Below are 20,251 nucleotides of genomic sequence, written 5' to 3'. Positions count from 1 at the left end.
TATTAATATTATTTATAGCTCAAATAAAATAGTACACGTTCCTTTTTTATAGTTCAGTTTCATTAAAATTCGAAGAATTTAAAATATTGCACGAAAATCTTGAAACGAGACGGGTTCTTCTTTTTCTACTCATTTACTAAAACTTCCACATACTGATAATAAGAAGCGATAATAGATGTATCGATTTACTTATTTAAAAAATCCGAAAAAGAGAGGCTCAGAGAAAACAAAGAAAAATATCCATAAATTTAAAAAAGTAGAATTTGTTACTAACAAATCAGTTATTTTTTATTTTTTCATAATAGATATTTCTACAATTTTTAAACATATCTTACCTTCACTCTTAAATATTAAAATATTCAACTTTGTACTAAATGATAAGATGCTGGTTTATCTGCATGTGTTCAATTTTGCGTCAGGCGTTCGTGGCATATGACACTAAAGATTTTAAAGTGGAGAGGAACGCAGTAACAAGCATTCTGTCGCTACCGCTGATACCAAAATGACACCGATTCTGATTGCGATACTACTTGTCATCATAGGATACAAATTTTACGAATTTATTACTTCCGTACCACCTAATACACCACCATGTAAGTTTTTCTTAATTTGAATAATACAACGGAAAAACGTCGGTTCACAGTATCCATAAGCACAAAGACATCTTAAAAATGACTTAAAAACATCCGATGAAATCTTAAAAATATCCAAAAAACGTCTTTGAAACATCCGAAGTTACGAATCATGTCTTTAGGACGGCTTACAGGTGTCCAAATTACATCTATAAAACGCTCAAATAAAAAACAGAAGTCTTTAAGACGTTCATGTAGGGTGTCTTTAAGGCATACGCTATTGGGTATTTTTAAGATGTTCAAATTACGTTGTAAAAAGTTCAGGTATAAAATGAATATATAGAATAGACGTCTTTAAGATGACATGTGTTATCTGGGTATAGATATCATGTGTTTTCATGTAATATAAATAAGGTTTCCGCATCCTAGATTCTCTGTAACATCTTTAAATTAGTTTCAACCGCCTGTGTATACTTCAAGAGTTATTTCAACTATTTATTCATTTTTAAAGCTTTACTTTGTCTTATCAGTTTTTTACTTCTTGTAATGTTATAACTAATATTCTCTTGAATTGAATCACAATTACTTCGCATTTGTCTTCACATCTTTGTTCCAGTTATAATCTTAATATTTGCTAATAATAGCACATTGATAATAGGTCTCCCACGTCTGCCGTTTGTAGGGTCATACTGGCATTTACTTTGGGGCAATTATGAGTATCCTCACAAAACCGTTCGTTATTATGTAAAACAATTCAATTCTAAGTTGGTCAGTTGTTATTTAGGCGAATATTTAGCCGTTATTGCGAACGATTATAAAACTATCAAAGAAGTAATGAACAGGGAAGATTTCGATGGTAGACCGAGCGATGTAGACGTCGTAAAAGCAAGAGCTTTTGGAAAAAAATTAGGTATTCTTCTGTAACAAAATTTGATATTCATGCAAGGGGTGATAATACAACGAATATTAATATTTTGTGCTTATGATATCTTAGGCATTTTCTTTACTGAGGGTTTATTTTGGCACGAACAAAGACGATTTACACTTCGCAACATGAGAGACTTTGGATTTGGTAGACGACAAGATAAATTTGAAAATCATATGGTAGAAGAAGCTATTTTGCTTATTGATATGATAAAAGAAGGACCTATTAACGATCACGAAAAGGTACTGTCAATTTCTTTAGAAACAAAATCAAAATAATATTGATGTTAAACCATATGTTTTAGATATATTTAAAAAAAGGTTACGCACTATTCCCGGACATTTTGTATCCATACTTTGCGAATAGTATATGGGAAATAATGTTCGGCGAAAGATTCAATCGTTCTGAACATTATAAACTGTGGAATTTATGCGAAGCAGCTATGCTGTTTCAAAGATCAATAGATACCACCGGTGGGGCAATTTTTCAAAGGCCGTTCTTAAAGTATTTTGGAAATTTGTTTAGATATACTGACATTATAAAGGGAAATACCAAAATGGTGAATTTTATTCAGGTACATTACATTAATTTAAGGAGTATCCTCCATAAAGTTTTCATTTGAAAATCGGTATTTATATCGTAAAAACTCTTTAACAGGAACATTTAGAAGAACTTAAACGCACACATAATACCGATAGTGATAGGGGATTGATCGATAGATACTTGGAGGAGATGAAGAAGCACAGTGAAATGTCTACTTTCTCAGAACAACAGCTTATCATGTCTGTATTAGATTTTATGTTCCCAGCTTTATCAGCACTACCAAGTGCTCTTACCCATGCTATCAAATTCACCATGCACAATCCGGATGTTGTGAAACGAGTACACGAGGAAATAGACAGAGTGGTCGGTACAGGAAGACATGTTACATGGCAAGATAGGCAAAAGTGTGTTACGGAAAATTAAAAGTATTGTATGTAGCTCATAATTGATAACGAGATTTTTGTTCTTTCAGTCTACCTTATACCGAGGCAACAGTACGTGAGTCTCTCAGACGCGAAACGCTCACACCATTTGGCGTAATTCACAAAGCATTGAAAGATACTACTCTCGGCGGATACGATATTCCTAAAAATACATTGGTTATAGCGAACTTAGGAGGACTTAACGAAGATCCTGATTTTTGGGGTGATCCAGAAAACTTCCGGCCGGAACGGTTCCTTACAGAGAACAACGAACTAGGCAAAGATTTCACGTTACCATTTGGATTCGGTATGTAAATAATCATTGAATTAATATCGTATTTATTTAATAGGCTATTGTGTCAAGATTGATGAATAATGATTTTATTGGCAATATCTTGGAGAACAAATGTATAAAAAACATTGTTTTCTTTCATGTATTAGGCCACCGTGTTTGTGCAGGAGAAACATTCGCCAGATACAATATGTTCGGACTATTCGCTTTGCTAATGCAAAATTTTAATCTCACCTTTGTAGAAGGTGAACCAACTGGTATTAATGATAAGATATCTGGTCTAATCGTCATGCCAAAAAAAACGTGGATTCGAATGGAACCACGTGGTTAATGGACACGTTCGATACACATGTCAATTTGCACAAATATCTGTGTAGATAAGAACTTATTCATTTTATTTCTTTCGTTATTTGTATTTTATAGGGTGGTAAAAAAGGGGATCCAAAACTTCAAAAGCTTATTATTATTAAAAGTTAATTTTATGCCAAAAGGGTTGATTGTACAACCTATATTGATTAGACATCTTTTGTTTCTCTTGATGAGTATTATAAGCCCTTGAAATCTGGGATCCTTTTTTATCACTCTGTACCTATATAATGTAGGTACTTACAGAAGTGCTGGTATATTTCGTATATGGTTATCCGACAGGAGATAGCAAGATCCTAAGAGAATTCGAATAATTATTTATTTTATAGACATAACATAGACGTAAAAACGAACAGACATTCCGCGAAATCAGTCTTCAAATCAAGTCAATTTTGAATCACTACGTGAACTCACAGTTATATTAAAAATTACTAAATTACTAAATAAGTACGAAAATTGAGTCCTGTGTAGAAATATATATAAAAATAAACCAGAACAAATATGTGATAGTTTAAAATGCTTGATATGTGCAGGCTAATCTAATGTAAGAAACGATTAAATCCGTAAACCCGTTTTTATCGTTACTCTGATAAACAAAGCGTAAGAGGATAGATTATTTGTTTACATCGTATACATTTTAATTATGTAACGAAGATAACTACTAATTACATATAAATTATACGATTAAGTTTAATATTATTATATTTTATAAATTTTGTACTTTTTATTAGCATAAGGAATATTTCATTAGCAAAATTGCGTTTGTATCGCAATCTTCCCAGTAAACCTAACAAAGACAAACCAGCAAAAGTATGGAAACTTCCAGGAATAAAAGTGAAACATATGTAATTTGTATATTTTACATTTATTCTAGAATTTAAGATGAAAATAAAAATTACATTGCATTGGACTAAACAAAATCAATATAGAAAGGCTTTTGACAAGTAACCTACATGTTTTATTTATAGAGTACTGTAATCTAAGACAATGAATATTTTTTAGAATATTCAATCACATTATGTACAGATATTGCAACAATGCAGAAGGCTAGAAAAATGTGCTTCTTCTTATGTGCAATAAAAATTGAAAACTTACGTAAGTATATATACATTTTATTTTTAGTTTCCCCAAAATTTCCCTTCTTTTTCTCTTTGTTTTTATACATAAAGTTTATAGATTTTTATTAAACATTTAATAATTAAGTCGAAATAATTGAAATTCAGAGATGAATTTGAATAATTGTTCATTTACTAATACAGTAATAAGTTGAATAAAAAATTATTTGAGAATTCTCTAAATATTTAAGAACAACAGAACTTATACTATTTTTGTATGCTAGAGTAATTACATGAATATATACTAAAAATATATACTCATTAAAACTATACTCCAAAACAATTCATATTGTTGTTGCACCTACAAAAATCATTAACTCATAGTCACACATATTGGGCAAATATAGTTGAATAGAATATGCAGTTTCATTATTTTATTATAATTTATTACACAATTTATGTAAAATTAATTCACAAATCTAATCAATTTATGCTTTATAGTATCATTTATTTAATTTATACTATTTTTTATTATAAAATACAAAATTTTATAAAAAAATTCAGAATGATCGTTAATTGTTTAACTTATTCCATTTTAATATAAATATATGTGCATCAAATTTTTAATACCATTGAATCAATAAAGTTAATGAATTTTGCAGAACAATGTCAATAATATCCTAGAAATTAGTAAGTAATTTTGTTAATAACGGCAGGACATATTTTTTAGTAGAGTATAAAAGTACTGGAGCTTTACATGCACACATCAATATTTTCTCATTGTTATAATAAATATACAGGCATCTTTGTAGAGTTATTACATCATTGATTCCTTGTACACGGAAGGTTTCTTAAACAGTACAAAAAGAAACATTGTACATAGCTCCATGACTGTATTTAAATTTTTAATTAATATTTAATTTTACAATGATGTTTCCTCAGATGTTCAGTGACAGTCTATTTCATATAATCTCTTATTAGAATTACATTCATTCCCTGTGTACCAAAACATATAATCCCAGCAATGTTAATACTGCATATTTAAATCTGGGATACTCGTTCATATATATAGTAACTAATCCCACATATGGTAAAAAACCTCTTGCTTTGCCCACAACATCTTTTTGTGTTAACCACAATTGACCTTGAACATATAATCCTCTGTCATCGACTGAATTATTATCACCCTTTGTCAGAAACTTAACAGTATTGTTTTGATCACCCCTAGAATGAATTAATTTTTGTTCAATAATTTAGCTTATATAAAATATCTTTATAGTTCTTCATTTAAACTACCTTCTTCACTTTGAATACTTACTTTTCGTGTACTTTGATTACTCTGTGTACGATTGGAATAACTCTACCCTCAACTTTAAAAACAATAATTTCTCCCACCCTGACTGGTTCGTCTTGGTAATTGGTTAAGAACAATAAATCCCCCCTGTGAAATGCTGGTTCCATACTACCACTATAACATGGAAACGCAAATATGAAGAAATATTGTAAATAATCATAAATTTAAATTGACTTTCATAAAACAGAAAGTATTTAAAAAACTTCGCGAATATAAATAAGAAACACTTATTACTAGATTTATGATTTCCACATAATTTAGAATGTATAAATAATCTTAATGTATCATAGTTTGTTCACAAGGTCATAATTTAAGTAACACAAGTATATAACGCGGCATACGAAATGAAATAAAAAATGAAGTAACTTTAATTTTTAAAAAATAAATGCATTCGCGCGATAGACGCGTTGAGCGACTACTGTTTAGGTTGAGTATTCAAATACCTGAGAACCACCACGATCGGACTTTCGCTACCTGTTACAACCATAAAGCCTTTCCAGATCATCAAGGCAGATGAAACGATCATACCAAAACTCAGCACTTGATACAGGAACTGCAAAAGAACCGAAGATAAATTATTGTTGATCATAATCCATTCGCTCGACCATATGTGCCCGGTCCTAAGAACCTACAAAATTTTCTGTGAAAGAACCTATTTTACCTGCCGTTTATTCATCCGCCACACATCGTCGAATATATGCTGCATGGTTGCAACTCTTTATTATAAAAATCACAATGTAACTTAACTATTCCGCCTACTCTTTCAACTTAACCACACAACAAACGACAACCAAACCAGTCACTTGTGTCCTACCACGTCACGTAAACAATGGATAAGGAACGCTGGAACAGAGGGCGCAAACGGAACAGTCCATGGTTCGATCGCGAACGGACATGGAACGAGTAGGAACGAGGAACACGCGGCCGTGCTTTGAAATCCGTATCGGGCTTTTATTTTTCGCGTTAAATTAATTCATTCGTTAGCATTCAGCTAAAATCTTATATCAAACTATTCCTCGTAAGTTAAAGTTATCGGGAGAGTGTTATCTCAAAAAGTCATTCACTGTGCGTTTGTAATTTTTCAAAACTAAGTTTACACCGTCATTGAAGTTTCGTTGAACATTGAAGTCTCTTTCTGGAACGGAAAAACGCGCGAAATTCAAATCGTATACGAAAATGAGACGTTTCCTAATCATAGATGGCGACTTCCTTCGTAAAACGGCCACGTTGGAAATTGAACAGGTAAATTTATCACGATTATAAGTAAATTGCGGATATTTATGTATTTATGAAAAATTGAGCTATGATACATAAATGTGATTTATTTAGGAAATATGTTGAACTTAAAAAATCAAAATTTAATTTATGGAAGTGATTCATAGCTTCATTTTTGTGTGAAGAATTTACATAATAATTGTTAGTACATTAAAAGACAAGTCGTGCGACATGATGCAACTGCATTCCGTATTTCAAACATCCACAGTCTAATTATAAATTATTCACAGTAAAAAATTGTTTTAGCAAATTTTGAATTTATGTATAAGTCCTGTACAAATTTTAATTTCGACTATTGCAATAAGTAACACAAATAAATTGGCGCTAAAGATATTGTGAAAATCATCAGTGCATTATTGAGTTAAAAACGAGAGAAGATTAAGATTGTCCACAAAAGATGTCTTTTTTCGTCAAATCCTCAGATTTAAATCTAGCCACGAATATTTCTGGCGCCATATTCACTTCCGCATCGATTTTCTGGAACTTGTAACGATTGTGAATATCGCTATCTTTTAAAATGGCATACTTCTGTAAATTAGCGCCAAAATCGGATGATTTAATTGTGTCACCATGATTTTCTTCGTCGGTGTACCATTGTGACACCATTTCCTTTAGGGGTTGAAGATGGCTCGCGTTCTGTTGAACTTTTTCCAGTTCCTCGTTGCAAAGCCGTTCCACTTCCATCAGTTTCTTCTTGTACGCGTTCGCAATCAATTTCCAGCGAGCGTTGTAACGTTTCTCCGCCTGGCTAAACGAAAACTCGTCTTGATACTTGGCCAGCTTCTTTTCGTACTCGAGTATCGTGAGTTCCGTGAACGTGTCGTCAGAGGTGATATCTAGAACATCTCCTATAGAGTGGGCCTACTCTGTTTCATAATCTTTATCAAAATATTAATCATTTCAAGCGGATTAAGGATATTTTGTGGAACGACGTGGTCCTAAATGGATTCTCAATCTCTGTTCTGTAATTTGAATAGCACAGTAGACTTAAATTAAGTAGAATTATAGAATTACCCAAATTGTTAGACAGCGGTGACTCTGCAGCGTAGGCAGCCGCAGCTGCACGTGCTGCTGCAGTTGCTTCCTCCAAAGCAAACGTGTCGTCTTGCTCGCGAAGCTGTTGCAATTCTTCCCTTTCTTTTCTCCACATTTCCCCTTCTATTCTCAATTGCTCTTTTAGATTTTTCATGACCTCGCGGAGTGATTCTATTCGTTCTTTAAGCATGCAACTAAAAGATGTATGTATAATTAGCTTTCTACTGAGAAAAGTAAGTTGTACATACACTGATCGGTTAAATTTTACATAAGCCCACTCGGCTAAATCTAAATATCCGCCCTCACCGCCATTTTTATGCGATTATCGACAATATAAAAGTTTGATAAGGAAGGTGAATAGATAGATACTATAATAAAACAATGAGTAAATAATATAAACATCCAAATGGACGCGAGATATTTTTCAAGTGCCATTGTGTCTATCCACTCATTTTCCTCGTTGAATTTTTAAAGAACTAATTTCTGGAACAAAAATTCTATTTTGCTTCCAAAAATTTGAATCTGCAAACACGAATTGAGTAAAATTTAATCGAGCAAAGAACATATTGTGTGAATACTTTAATTCCTCATCCTCTTGATCTTCCTGTAACGATTGGCCACCTTCTATAGTTACTAACTCTTCTGGTTGTTCCATAACAGCCGAAAGTTTTTCATCCTCATCGTTTTCGGAAACATGATCACAATTTGGATGCACGCCTCGAAGATCTAAGGATAGGTCAGGATCCGTTTTATTCTTCTCCTTACCCTCGTCATCTGACAATTGTTTGCATAGATTTTCGATGTTTTGGAAACTTTCACTATTGCTCGAGCAGACTGTTGAAGTTTCGAATGAAGATGCTTGTTCGTTCTCCATTTGAATAATTTTCTTTGTCGTGTTTTTTACTGTTCACTGTGGTTTTAGCTGATTGGAGTTTTTTTAACAGGGATGGGAAAAGGATAAACGGTTTCGGCTATTTAAGGATTTGATTGACTGAAGTTGATTCAATTTACATGTCTCATTTTACAAGAGTAATAAAAACGATATGTTATTGTTTTATTTGCGTATCTTATAATGTTACTGCATTAATTTTATAATTTCATGATTGGATAGTGTGGCATTCTAGACTTCGTAAATATAATTATAAAGTTTTTTATCACTTTCTGTAATTTTTTCAAAAGAAATTTCATAAGTCTTAGCTTGTATCTTCGATTTCGATACCCTCCCTATCAAGACAATTTTGTCAAACTTGATGTTGAATCAGAACAGACATAATAATAAATAATACTGTAGTAATCTTATCGAATGCCGAGACATATTCGTACTCTTCTATAAACATGATAAACGCAAACTTTTGAAAATTATCAAAATACATTTTTCATAAAAATTCGACATATCTAAATAAATACATACATAAACAAACCTTTCTATAACAATTTTTTTTACTTTTCTTACTTTCTTTATAGACGCCTGACATTTTTTTCAATTTCTAATTATTCTTCTTTTTATTTATTGTACCGTGTTAACGTGCAGTGAATAATTCAATTTGAATTTGTAAATATTACGTTCAGACAGGCATAGACACCCAAGGTGAAACGATAATTAATTTAATAGTTGGTTTAACGGGACAACAGAAGCGCTTAAAAATTTTCACATATTTCATAGCTGTTTAGGAATAATTTATCTTCGATGTATGATTCAAAAATCAAACTCTGTAACTCGATGAAAAACAGGTACGTCCACTGTCCACTATGTCGAATTTTTAATACAAGGTGATGGTAGTGAGTGACCTCTTCTACTCGTTAGTAGTGCGTTGGTTTAACTGGTTGTTATTGATCTTTACTTCGTAAGAACGAATGTCCGAGGAAACCGATGATTTCTCGGTAGCGTTACATGGAAACCGACAGTTTTGTCGTTCAGGAGACGAAGCTTCATAATCAAAGTTATTCTTTATTTATTAAAGTCAATTTCTGTCATGTATTTTAGTTACAGTGGCACAGGTTATGTGCACTGTCCTTTGATCTTAACAGTGAACGATAAGAATACATTGTTTTATCCAAATATCTGTAAAAGTGTCGACATTTGTGCTGGAGAGTCTAATTATCCTAAAGCAACAACGAAAACGACTATATTATAAAATATGATGGCAGGAAGAGGTTAATCACAAATCAGTTGTAGTAAAGGGATTTATGAGGATTTTCCTTATACCGAGAAACATCAGCAATGAAAAGTATGTTCATGTACCTCTGGTCATTAGTGTGCTGGTATTTCAGACCTGTTATAAAATGGTTGTTACGCCATACAACACAAATGTGCGAGCTCCAAAGGATTTGTTATGGAGAACCACCTGGAGCACCAAGAATATTAGCTGTAGAGAGATCTCTCAAATTATCAAGAGAGCCTAATATTAAAATATTAGTGGCTCATTTAAATGATCTAGCAGATCAACGTGAAATTACAAATAAAACTGAACGTAAAATATTAGAAGAAGCTATTAGGACAGTGCTGGTGACTAAAAATATAAATCCAACTGCTCATCCTGACTTTGCCAGATCATTTGGTAAATGTGTAGAACTAATTTGGGGCTATAGACAACTTTGTGTGGAATGTGAAGAGCTTAGAAAAACTCCTTATGATGCTGAGAATCCACAGCATGAATTGTTGTTACTACAACTGTGGAATTCATTGATGCCTTATGAGCCTTTAGATGCTAGAGTTACAAAGCAATGGCAAGAGATTGGTTTTCAGGGAGATGATCCAAAAACAGATTTTCGTGGGATGGGAATTCTGGGATTAGAGAATCTTGTTTATTTTGCTCGAGAATATCCAAGTGCTGCAACTCATGTATTATCTCACTCCACGCATCCACGTTATGGTTATGCATTTGCTATAGTTGGTATAAATTTAACGAGTATGGCTCTGCGTTTGTTGAAAGATGGATCTGCTAAGACCCATATTTATAACTCATCAAAAACCTTGCCAACAATTCGTGCCTTTCATCAGTTTTATTGTTATCTCTTTTATGAATTTGATGGGTTTTGGATAGATTCAAAACCAAGTAATATGATGGAGTTCTCATCTATACAAAACAAATTTGAGAACAGTATCAGAATGGCTTTAGCTGACCCATCTACTGTGTTTAGGATAAATATATCAGTTGATAATGTCTAAAATAGGTGCAATATATTCCATTGAGAAGACCAAAAATATTACACAGGGAATAAATGTAATTTTAAAATGTTAATGCACAAAGCTGATTTCTGTTATATATGTTGCACAGAGTGGCTTGTGATGAAACATAGCATTATCATGTGTTCATAATTATAAATCACGTAAGAAGGAAAACTAAAACCAGTTATCTTGAAGTCATTATGTTACAGAATGCTATAAAAAACTGGATACATTTCATATATTTTTACTTTATTTTTCTACTGGCTTATCAATAAAAATGATAAAGGAGATGTATGTTATATAATGAATATAGAACTGTTTACATTCAACATATTCATCTCTTTAGCATAAATGAGTTAAAGTACAATCTATATTCAAATGCATTACTTGCAGTTTGTATTTGTCATATAAATGAATGTATGTGTGAAACTTCATTACATTACCTTAGTTATTTCTTTTATAAAGATATTAAGTCCAGTAAACGCTTGTCGCTGTTTATGTAACAACTTTTATTCAAGAATTGTTTAATGTAAAATATACAAAATTTGCCTGTTAAAAAATTAGCCTTTTTGTGACTATTACACATAATATTTTATAAGCAATAAAAAACAATTTCTGAAAATATAATGTACAAGTATTTATATATTTGTGAATATGTATGTTATGGGCACTATTGCATTCATAAAATTATTGGAACATATTTTTATGCTAAATATCGTTTATAATAATCTATTTTTATGAAATTCGAGCCTATTCTGTTCAGAATACAACTTATGTACTGTTAACTAGGGAAGCTACTTTAAAATAAATTTATTTCTTAAATCTTTGTGATATTGTACAATATTTTAAACACTGATTTGGCATCAGTACCCATAACATCTCTTTGGTCTGTAAAATTAGTCGTTTTTTTGAGGCATTTCAGTTTTGCGTTTAAATTTGGAAGCTATGGAAATTATGATAAGTACACCAATAGTAATACTGCCAAGCTTCATGACCCATGGATTTTCACGAAGAACATTTACAATTATTTGTACAAAGTCGTCACTGAAAAGATAAATATATCTTTGATAGTGAACAACAATATTATAAGCTAAAAAAAAAATACTTTCTCCACACTTACAATGGACTTTGTGGTACAGGGACGGGTTCGGCACGAACATTTTTATACCAATCGTTTGCGAATGATACAAATGAATTAATGTCGTATTTTGGTATCTCATAACGATACATTTTACCATGTCTGAAGCTATAAGTATACAATAAATTATGTTAGACAATAGGATCATGTTGTCTTATTGATTATGATTGCTATATCTATGGAATATTAAGATTATTTAATTTGAGATACTTACAATATAAATGCAGGTGTTTTGAAAACATTAAATCTTCTAGATGTAGCTGCACCATTAGTGTCTTTATCGACACGAGCTACATTAATTCTATGCTTTAGTTTTGCACCTACAGCCTCCCATCTTGCAATCATTCTAACACATTCCACGCAATCTGTACTGTAACTGTTTTTATAGGGGTATAATTTATATGTCCATAGAGCAATGTACATGGAAATCGAAATGAAACTTACAACATGACAAACCAATCTCCAGTAGTTGCCCCACTACTAGCTTGAGTTAAATGTTCAAATGTATCATCTGACAGATGTTTGACCGTAGGTTCTTTATTTTCAGTGAATGTACTTAAAATCACCCCATCATTTAATGGTCCTATAAAACAGATTTTTATTTATTAGATTCAAATAAACTTCATAGGAGTAAAGATTTTTTGAATAACCATGTTCTTACCATCGTACAACAAAGGCATTCCATGTCTAATAAATACCAGTGCAGGTTCTTTATCTGGACTATAAAAACGAAGTAAATGACTATCTACAGCTTTAACAACCCAGGCAGACAAGGAATCCACTAGATCTTCCCTCAAATTAATCATCTCATTTTCATAGTTATCACATTCTTCACAGTCTTTCTTTGCTGTACAGATTTCATAAAAATTGCAATTGATAAATAATTAAATATTTAAAATGCATATATTATTACTGAAATTATTTACGAACAATATTACATACAAGATAAGAATAAAATGCCTAAGGTAAATAAGAAATTTTAAGAGAAAGGTTATACCAAGATTTTTGATTATAAATTAAATCAGAGCAGTTTCTTCCAAATAAAATTTAATTGTTCTACTTTCCACATTAATTTTTATAACTGTGTACAATGTTTCAAGGGTGGTTGTAGTCAGACGAGGCAAGAAATATGTTTAAGTAATACGTTAAGACTCACTAAAGAGCACGACCACATATTTCTCAGTTTTCATGAGGTTAACGAGTTCCTCGTTGCTCACTGACTCGAGGCTGGCCGATCGAACGCCACTAAAGGTACATATTGCCAGCAGAAATAATATTTGTAACATCTTGTATCGATTTAGGCCAACAATATTGCATCAATCTTTTAACCGGCAATGCTTGTCCACGTAAGGGTGACGTTCCTCTTTCTACTTCATTTCACACTTGGTCCTATTCTACTGGAAGCGGCTGAAGTTGGAGTACCAGCACTGTAGCACTTCTCTTCTGAGTGGTTCTGAGTTCTGGTTCCTTTATCATTGACTAAGTATAAGATAGACCTATAACCCGATGTATTTTTCTCACTGATCTATATAATTGGATACGATTCAGGCACAGACAAATATACAGGTTAGACAGGACAAGCAATGCTTTTTCATGTCCCATACTTTTGGAACTCTAGAGCCCCATTACCATTTTTGCGTCACGCTCAACGTTAGCGGCTGTGCATAAAATAAGAGTGCAGCGCTATATGTGGTAAGAATTAAAATTATAATAGAGACGGGAAATTAAATACAGGGTTACCTGATAAGTCAATAACAAATTGATAAAGCATATGCAGAAGTCAAACGATGGATGAAGGTCACATAAAGCCTAAAATTTCTATTTCTCTAATGATTAAAACTTTCTAATTAGTTTGAGTTCCTTAACAAATAATTTTAAGACATAAGGATAGAGGATCAAAAGAACGATATACAGTCTCCAAGCAGAATCAGAAATTAAGCAGTGAGAAGAAATAGCAAAGAACACAACAGAATGACCGATGGAACTGATCTAACAGCAATGCAGAAATGAGACAGGATTGACAGAACAAATCACGAATCAACACAGCATATATTAAATCAAAGGAAAACGAGATTGGGGTTTAACTGAATTCTTCTTTCGATACCTTCATTGGATAGTTATCTAAAGCTTGAAAGACCAAAAATTAGAAATGTTAATGAAATCCTTAGGCGGATGCGACGTCTTCGAATGATGAACAATCTTCAGATAAAAAGTAAAAAGAAAACTAGCGAAGAGATGCAAGAGTCTCAAGAGAAATATATTAGAAGTATACTATACTATTAATAAAACCGATAAACGTTTGAGAGAATAAGCGCAGAAACGAAACAGTGTCGACAGAAGTATTTTGATAGATGGGGGAGCTTCTCCAAGAACAGGAGAAGATTATAGATGTTTGAGAGAATGAAGTAATTAATACATAACCCTACCAAACTATCCTTACGTCTAGTACAAAATGCACAGCTATTGGCACGGGCAGAACCGCCCCAGGTCTCACCACGAGGAGGTTGCTGTGCTGGAGACCCATATGAAGATGAGAGAAATGAGAAAGGATTGACAGAACAATCCGTACTCTGAATGAAGACAGAACATATTTAGACAGAAAACAGAATGGAACGACGTCGGCATTTCATTGAATTCTTCTTCGATGTTCATGTAAACTCTGAAATGTTACAAATTAGAAATGCAAATGGAGTCCCTCGGGAGATACGATGTCTTCGTTCGATGAGTGGTCTTCGTGTAAATGAAATAGGAACGATAATTATAATCAGTGATAAAATTTACAAGAGAGTAGAGAGACATACAGCAAAGAGAGAAGGAACGAATAATAGAAGCATATCAATGATCGCAGAAACACGAGAGGAGCCACCCCTACCTAACTACCCTTATATCTAACACAAGATGCACAGCCATTAGCACGGACAGAGCCGCCCCAGGTCTCACCACGAGGAGGTTGCTGTGCTGGAGACCCATAGGGAGATAGATGAAATCAAAGTTCCATCGATCTCCCTTTACAAAAATCTTAAACTAACAAGCCAAAGGCATAAATGGAAGTCAAGTTCCATCCACACCTTCAGCCTGGTTCTTATAGTAGAGATGTGCCAAGTAATCATTGAGTAGAGATTGGGAATATTTAGAATCTACCGCGTAAGGCAACCATGAAATAGACAATCGGTGGTGCGAGTCCTTCCACCTTGAAGACGGGTACTAGGAGAAGGCGACTGGCACCTCACAGCCCAGACAGTTACCTGACTGAACTGTGGGGTTTCCACCTTCAAGTGTGTCATACCACACACCATCGAGTGTCCACATCGTCTCTCGCTAGTACAAACCCCCAAGGGAAGAAGAACAAGCTCCATCGACCGCCGATTCCACAGTTGGACATTTGCTTCTACTAAGAGAAGCAGATGACCTCCTCACAGAAGGCGAGGAGGAAGTAACCGAGCAAAGAGAGCTAAGAAGTGACAACTTGGCAGTGTTACAATGACTTTACAATGGAAACTTAGAACTAGGGTCTTATAAATATTCTAAGCGATTGCGACTTATATACTAGAAGCAGTGAATCCCTCGGCGGATGCGACGTCTTCCTTCATACGAACAATAAAGAGTAAAGACAGAACTTTACGAACCAAAGGTGCTGAATCCCTCGGCGGATGATATGTCTTCCGTAGTCTTAAGGATACGATCTTAAGTTAAAATCTTAAAGACTATAGTTTGAACTAGTAAACCAAAGACATGGATGGAAATCAAGTTCCATCCATATCCTTAGCTTGGACCTTAAAGTAGAGAAGTGCCAAGTAATCATTGAGTAAAGATTGGGAATATTTAGAATCTACCGCGTAAGGCAAACCATGAAATAGACAATCGGTGGTGCGAGTCCTTCCACCTTGAAGACGGGTACTAGGAGAAGGCGACTGGCACCTCACAGCCCAGACAGTTACCTGACTGAACTGTGGGGTTTCCACCTTCAAGTGTGTCATACCACACACCATCGAGTGTCCACATCGTCTCTCGCTAGTACAAACCCCCAAGGGAAGAAGAACAAGCTCCATCGACCGCCGATTCCACGGCTGCGAGTTGCTTCTACTAAGAGAAGCAGAGATCACCTCCTCACAGAAGGTGAGGAGCAAATGATCGAGCAAAGATGACTAAGATGTGACTACTCGGCAGTGTTACAAACGTTTTACAATAGTATCTTAAAAGTAGGGTCTTAAAAATATTTTCAGCAATTCAGACTTATATACTAAATGTGGTGAATCCCTCGGCGGATGAGACGTCTTCGTTCTTCAATCTTCAAGTTGAGGATAAAGAGAGAACTGGCGAAGAGAGAGTATGAAGAGTAATATGTCAATGATTGGGGGAGCCTCCCCAAGAATACCCCAACGATGGCACAGCCATTGGCCCGGACAGAACCGGCCCGGGTCTCACCACGAGGAGGTTGCTGTGCTGGAGACCCATATGGAGATCATAGAAATGATAAAGGATCTACAGAACAATCCGTACTCCGAATCCATAAAGAACATATTTAGATAGAAAACAGAATTGGACGACGTTGGTATTTGATTACATTCTTCTCAATGGTCATCTAAACCCTGAAATGTTAAAAATTAGAAATGGAACTGAAATTACTCGGGCGATACGATGTCTTCGTTCGATGAATGATCTTCATGTGAAGGAAATAGGAATGATAATTAGAACCAGTGATGAAATCAGGAAGAGAATAAAGAGTCACGTAGCAGAAAAGAAAGGAAGGAATAACAAAAGCACATCAATGATTGCAAAAGCAAGATATGAATCAGAGATCAAGAGAAATACATAAATGATTGAGGGTGCCTCCTCAAGAACAAGAAAGGCATCGTTGATGCTCTAGAAAACGAAGACATTAATACACACTTCTACTTAACTACTCTTATATCTAACACAAGCTACACAGCCATTGGCACGGACAAAGCCGCCCAGGTCTCACCACGAGGAGGTTGCTGTGCTGGAGACCCACAGGGAGATAGATGGAAACAAAGTTCCATCGATCTCCCTTTACAAAAATCTTAAACTAACAAGCCAAAGACATGAATGGAAGCCAAGTTCCATGCATACCTTTAGCTTGGATCTTAAAGTAGGAAATTGTCGAGTTATCATTAGGTAGGGTTTGGTTAAATTAGACTCTACAGCTAATGCAACCGTGAAATAGACGAGCGATGGTGTGAGCTCTACCACCTTGAAGGCCGGTAGGTCGGAGTGGCGCACGGCACTACATGATTCAGTCAATTGTCCATTGCTCCCTGCTGCCACATAGGAGCTACCGAAGTAGACCTAATTCCGACAGGCTGGTAAAGAGAATGTGCAAAAGGCGGAAACGTGTAGTTTCCACAGTCGAGTGTGTCTTTCCACACACCCTACTGTGTCCGTCGCGTCACTCCTAGTACAGACCCCCAAGAGGAGAACACACTCCACCGACCGACGATTCCACGGTTGGTCACATGCTTCTACCAAGAGAAGCAGAGGTGACTTCCTCACCAAAGATGAGGAACACATTTCAAGAAAAGAAGTTAAGAAATGACAACTCGACAATTGTACAGTGAATATAAACTAGAAAGGCAAAGACATGGATGGAAGCCACGTTCCATCCACGCCTTTTCCTTGGACCTCAAAGAAGAGAAGTGCCAAGTAATCATTGAGTGGAGATTGAGAATATTTAGAGTCTACCGCGTAAGGCAACCATGAAATAGACGATCGGTGCTGCGAGTCCTTCCACCTTGAAGACGGGTACTAGGAGAAGGCGACTGGCACCTCACAGCACAATCAGTTGCCTGATTGAACTGTGGGGTTTCCACCTTCAAGTGTGTCATACCACACACCATCGAGTGTCCACATCGTCTCTCGCTAGTACAAACCCCCAAGGGAAGAAGAACAAGCTCCATCGACCGCCGATTCCACAGTTGGACATTTGCTTCTACTAAGAGAAGCACATAGAACCTCCTCACAGAAGGTGAGGAGGAAGTGTTCGAGCAAAGAAAGGTAAAAAGTGACAACTTGGCAGTGTTACAAAAATTTTACAATAGAATCTTAGAAATAGGATCTTAAAAATATTTTAAGCGATTGCGACTTGTATACTAGATGTGGTGAATCCCTCGGCGGATGCGACGTCTTCGTTCTTCAGTCTTCAAGTAAAAAGTAAGAAGGGAACCAGCGATGAAAGGAGAGAGTATGAAATGAAATGTATAAAAAACTGGGGCAGCCACCCCAACAACAGGAGCAAAACGAGAGATAGATACTTCGAATCAAGGCGAAACATAATTAAACAAAGAAGGAAATTGAGCGAGATTGACATATGATTGAATTCTTCTTTAAATACTTTCATTCGATGGTTACCTAAATCCTGGAAGCGTGAAAATAAAAAATGTTAATAACATCCCTCGAGGTATTGACGTCTTCGTTAAATGAGTGATCTGCGTACAAGGAGTAAAGAGAAAACCAGCGAAGGAAGAGTATGAAAAGGATTATGTCAATAATTGGGGAAGCCTCCCCAAGAATACCCCAACGATGGCACAGCCATTGGCCCGGATAGAACCGGCCCGGGTCTCACCACGAGGAGGTTGCTGTGCAGGAGACCCATATGAAGAACACAGAAAGGAGAAAGGATTGACAGAACAATCAGTACTCTGAATCAAGAGAGTATATAGTTAAACAGAAAATAGAAGAGAACGATGTTGGCATTTTATTGAATTCTTCTTTTAATACCTTAATTCGGTGTTCACCTAAACCCTGAAATGTTAAAAATTAGAAATTGAAATGAGATCCCTCGGGGGATACGATGTGTTCGTTCGATGAATGATCTTCATACGATGATAACTGTTACCACTGATGAAATCAACAAGAGCATAGAGAGACATGCAGCAGCGAAGAAAGGGAGGAATAACAGAAGCCTATTAGTGATTGCAAAAACAAGAGATGAACCAGTGTTCAAGAGACATCTATAAATGAATGAATGACTCTCCCCAAGAATATGTGCAAAACCAGAGTTCAAGAGAAATACATAAATGGAGCTAAAGTTCCATCAACCTCCCTTTACAAAAATTTAAAAATCTTATAACTAGTAAGCCAAAGAGATGACTGAAAGACAAGTATAGGAAGTAGAAATAGTAACTGGATTCCATTGAATCCAAAATGTAACGGTAATAAAGAGACAAAGCACAACATATAGTCCTGTAAGGGGCGAGATACATACAAAAGGGGGAAAACAGAAAAGAGGGGCACCAGTAGAAATAAATTCAAAATTTGAGCAAAAACTCACCGGTTGTCCAAGATGACCACTGGTCATCGGTCAGCTGACCACTGGTCAGAGGTGTCCAGGGGTCCAGAGGGGTCCCAGGTCCAGGCAGGTCCAGGGCCCAGGAGTCCCTGGAGGATCCCCAGAGAGGTCCGCACCCACCGGAGGACCCGCGGCGAGTGAGGCACTCGTGCTCCTGCAGCGGTATTTATACTGTCTTGAGGAAGATGAGAAACCAATCAGAGAACTTCTTCGGTTGGTTAGAATTTCGAGACTGATCTAATGAAATATATTTTTAAATAATCATCTCAGCAGCAATTTCTGCTACACATATTGTTAATAACAACTGCACAGAGTGTATGCTTCTGCAAATTATTGATATTTTGAATTGTTAATTAAACAAACGTGAAAATTATTAACCTTTCATATATTATTCTTGGTTCGATTAATCTCGTAATTCTTGAAAATTTCTTAATATTTCTTTAACTAACAATTATAAATCTGAATATCTTGTGTCAGTCACTGCTTGCTATTGTTGTTTCGGTGATTTTTTAATGGGAACTATTATTTTTCTTGTCATTATTCTTTATTCGATTAATCTCGCAATTCAGTAATTGGCCCCTGGTCTTCTGGTCACTAGCTCCAAAGTCTTTAATTGGTGTAGATCGTACTGATGACCTTCTGGAGGGACTTTCTAGATTATTCTGGACTACTTTGGACCATTTTGGCCAGTGAAGAGGTTGATCACTGGTCAGATGTTTATGACTTACTTATTTAGGTTTTAGACTTTAAGACTTTTATGAAAGAAAATCGATGATTTCGTCTATCTCTCCGTACGTCC

The 20,251-nt window shown here is 35.1% G+C and overlaps 5 protein-coding genes across 7 annotated transcripts; 2 read left to right on the top strand and 3 right to left on the bottom strand.

Moving 5' to 3' along the window:
* Positions 1 to 391: 391 nt before the first annotated feature.
* Positions 392 to 4,068, top strand: Cyp304a1 (Probable cytochrome P450 304a1). 2 transcript variants are annotated; one of them, XM_076393495.1, is made up of 7 exons: positions 392 to 593; positions 1,255 to 1,482; positions 1,567 to 1,739; positions 1,802 to 2,071; positions 2,155 to 2,444; positions 2,513 to 2,769; positions 2,904 to 4,068. In XM_076393495.1, the coding sequence occupies exons 1-7, from the start codon at positions 503 to 505 to the stop codon at positions 3,083 to 3,085; spliced, it is 1,491 nt and encodes a 496-aa protein (XP_076249610.1). In that variant the 5' UTR covers positions 392 to 502; the 3' UTR covers positions 3,086 to 4,068. The 2 variants fall into 2 exon arrangements, with proteins under 2 accessions (XP_076249610.1, XP_076249609.1); XM_076393494.1 differs by having other exon boundaries at positions 1,231 to 1,482.
* Positions 4,069 to 4,594: 526 nt separating this feature from the next.
* Positions 4,595 to 6,339, bottom strand: Twr (signal peptidase complex catalytic subunit SEC11 homolog C twr). Its single transcript, XM_076393581.1, has 4 exons — positions 6,191 to 6,339; positions 5,973 to 6,082; positions 5,494 to 5,643; positions 4,595 to 5,399 (listed from the first exon to the last, which is right to left on the bottom strand). Exons 1-4 carry the CDS (start codon positions 6,233 to 6,235, stop codon positions 5,165 to 5,167), a joined length of 540 nt encoding a protein of 179 aa, XP_076249696.1. The 5' UTR covers positions 6,236 to 6,339; the 3' UTR covers positions 4,595 to 5,164.
* Positions 6,340 to 6,806: 467 nt separating this feature from the next.
* LOC143177067 (uncharacterized) lies at positions 6,807 to 8,713 on the bottom strand. The gene is made up of 3 exons (XM_076374837.1): positions 8,418 to 8,713; positions 7,819 to 8,033; positions 6,807 to 7,652 (listed from the first exon to the last, which is right to left on the bottom strand). Exons 1-3 carry the CDS (start codon positions 8,711 to 8,713, stop codon positions 7,183 to 7,185), a joined length of 981 nt encoding a protein of 326 aa, XP_076230952.1. The 3' UTR covers positions 6,807 to 7,182.
* A 1,008-nt stretch (positions 8,714 to 9,721) lies between these two features.
* LOC143188941 (ELMO domain-containing protein 2) lies at positions 9,722 to 11,316 on the top strand. The gene has a single exon (XM_076393497.1). The coding sequence runs from the start codon at positions 10,061 to 10,063 to the stop codon at positions 11,006 to 11,008; it is 948 nt and encodes a 315-aa protein (XP_076249612.1). The 5' UTR covers positions 9,722 to 10,060; the 3' UTR covers positions 11,009 to 11,316.
* Positions 11,317 to 11,553: 237 nt separating this feature from the next.
* Positions 11,554 to 13,598, bottom strand: LOC143188942 (thioredoxin domain-containing protein). 2 transcript variants are annotated; one of them, XM_076393498.1, is made up of 6 exons: positions 13,303 to 13,598; positions 12,808 to 12,993; positions 12,591 to 12,729; positions 12,361 to 12,522; positions 12,129 to 12,254; positions 11,554 to 12,052 (listed from the first exon to the last, which is right to left on the bottom strand). In XM_076393498.1, exons 1-6 carry the CDS (start codon positions 13,430 to 13,432, stop codon positions 11,905 to 11,907), a joined length of 891 nt encoding a protein of 296 aa, XP_076249613.1. In that variant the 5' UTR covers positions 13,433 to 13,598; the 3' UTR covers positions 11,554 to 11,904. The 2 variants fall into 2 exon arrangements, with proteins under 2 accessions (XP_076249613.1, XP_076249614.1); XM_076393499.1 differs by lacking the exon at positions 13,303 to 13,598 and adding an exon at positions 13,089 to 13,236.
* Between the last annotated feature and the right edge of the window lie 6,653 nt (positions 13,599 to 20,251).

This window comes from Calliopsis andreniformis, chromosome 3, assembly GCF_051401765.1.
Source record: "Calliopsis andreniformis isolate RMS-2024a chromosome 3, iyCalAndr_principal, whole genome shotgun sequence".
Lineage (NCBI taxonomy): Eukaryota > Metazoa > Arthropoda > Insecta > Hymenoptera > Andrenidae > Calliopsis > Calliopsis andreniformis.
Note: the sequence above shows the minus strand (reverse complement) of the source record. Positions and strands in the feature narration are given on the sequence as shown.

Bases quoted from the DNA above. Each gene is read 5' to 3' on its own strand.
- LOC143177067 (XM_076374837.1), bottom strand. From the start codon at position 8,713: ATGGAGAACGAACAAGCATCTTCATTCGAAACTTCAACAGTCTGCTCG. The intron at 8,034-8,417 runs GTATTCACACAA...TACATCTTTTAG, and splicing joins CAAGAGGATGAGGAATTAAA to TTGCATGCTTAAAGAACGAA. The intron at 7,653-7,818 runs GTAATTCTATAA...CCCACTCTATAG, and splicing joins ACCGCTGTCTAACAATTTGG to GAGATGTTCTAGATATCACC.
- LOC143188941 (XM_076393497.1), top strand. From the start codon at position 10,061: ATGAAAAGTATGTTCATGTACCTCTGGTCATTAGTGTGCTGGTATTTC.
- Twr (XM_076393581.1), bottom strand. From the start codon at position 6,235: ATGCAGCATATATTCGACGATGTGTGGCGGATGAATAAACGGCAG. The intron at 6,083-6,190 runs GTAAAATAGGTT...GTTCTTTTGCAG, and splicing joins GGCGGATGAATAAACGGCAG to TTCCTGTATCAAGTGCTGAG. The intron at 5,644-5,972 runs GTATTTGAATAC...TCCATGTTATAG, and splicing joins CCGATCGTGGTGGTTCTCAG to TGGTAGTATGGAACCAGCAT.
- LOC143188942 (XM_076393498.1), bottom strand. From the start codon at position 13,432: ATGTTACAAATATTATTTCTGCTGGCAATATGTACCTTTAGTGGCGTT. The intron at 12,994-13,302 runs GTGAGTCTTAAC...AAATCTGTACAG, and splicing joins ATATGTGGTCGTGCTCTTTA to CAAAGAAAGACTGTGAAGAA. The intron at 12,053-12,128 runs GTAAGTGTGGAG...TTATCTTTTCAG, and splicing joins CCTGTACCACAAAGTCCATT to TGACGACTTTGTACAAATAA.
- Cyp304a1 (XM_076393494.1), top strand. From the start codon at position 503: ATGACACCGATTCTGATTGCGATACTACTTGTCATCATAGGATACAAA. The intron at 1,740-1,801 runs GTACTGTCAATT...CATATGTTTTAG, and splicing joins CTATTAACGATCACGAAAAG to ATATATTTAAAAAAAGGTTA. The intron at 2,445-2,512 runs GTGTGTTACGGA...TTGTTCTTTCAG, and splicing joins ACATGGCAAGATAGGCAAAA to TCTACCTTATACCGAGGCAA.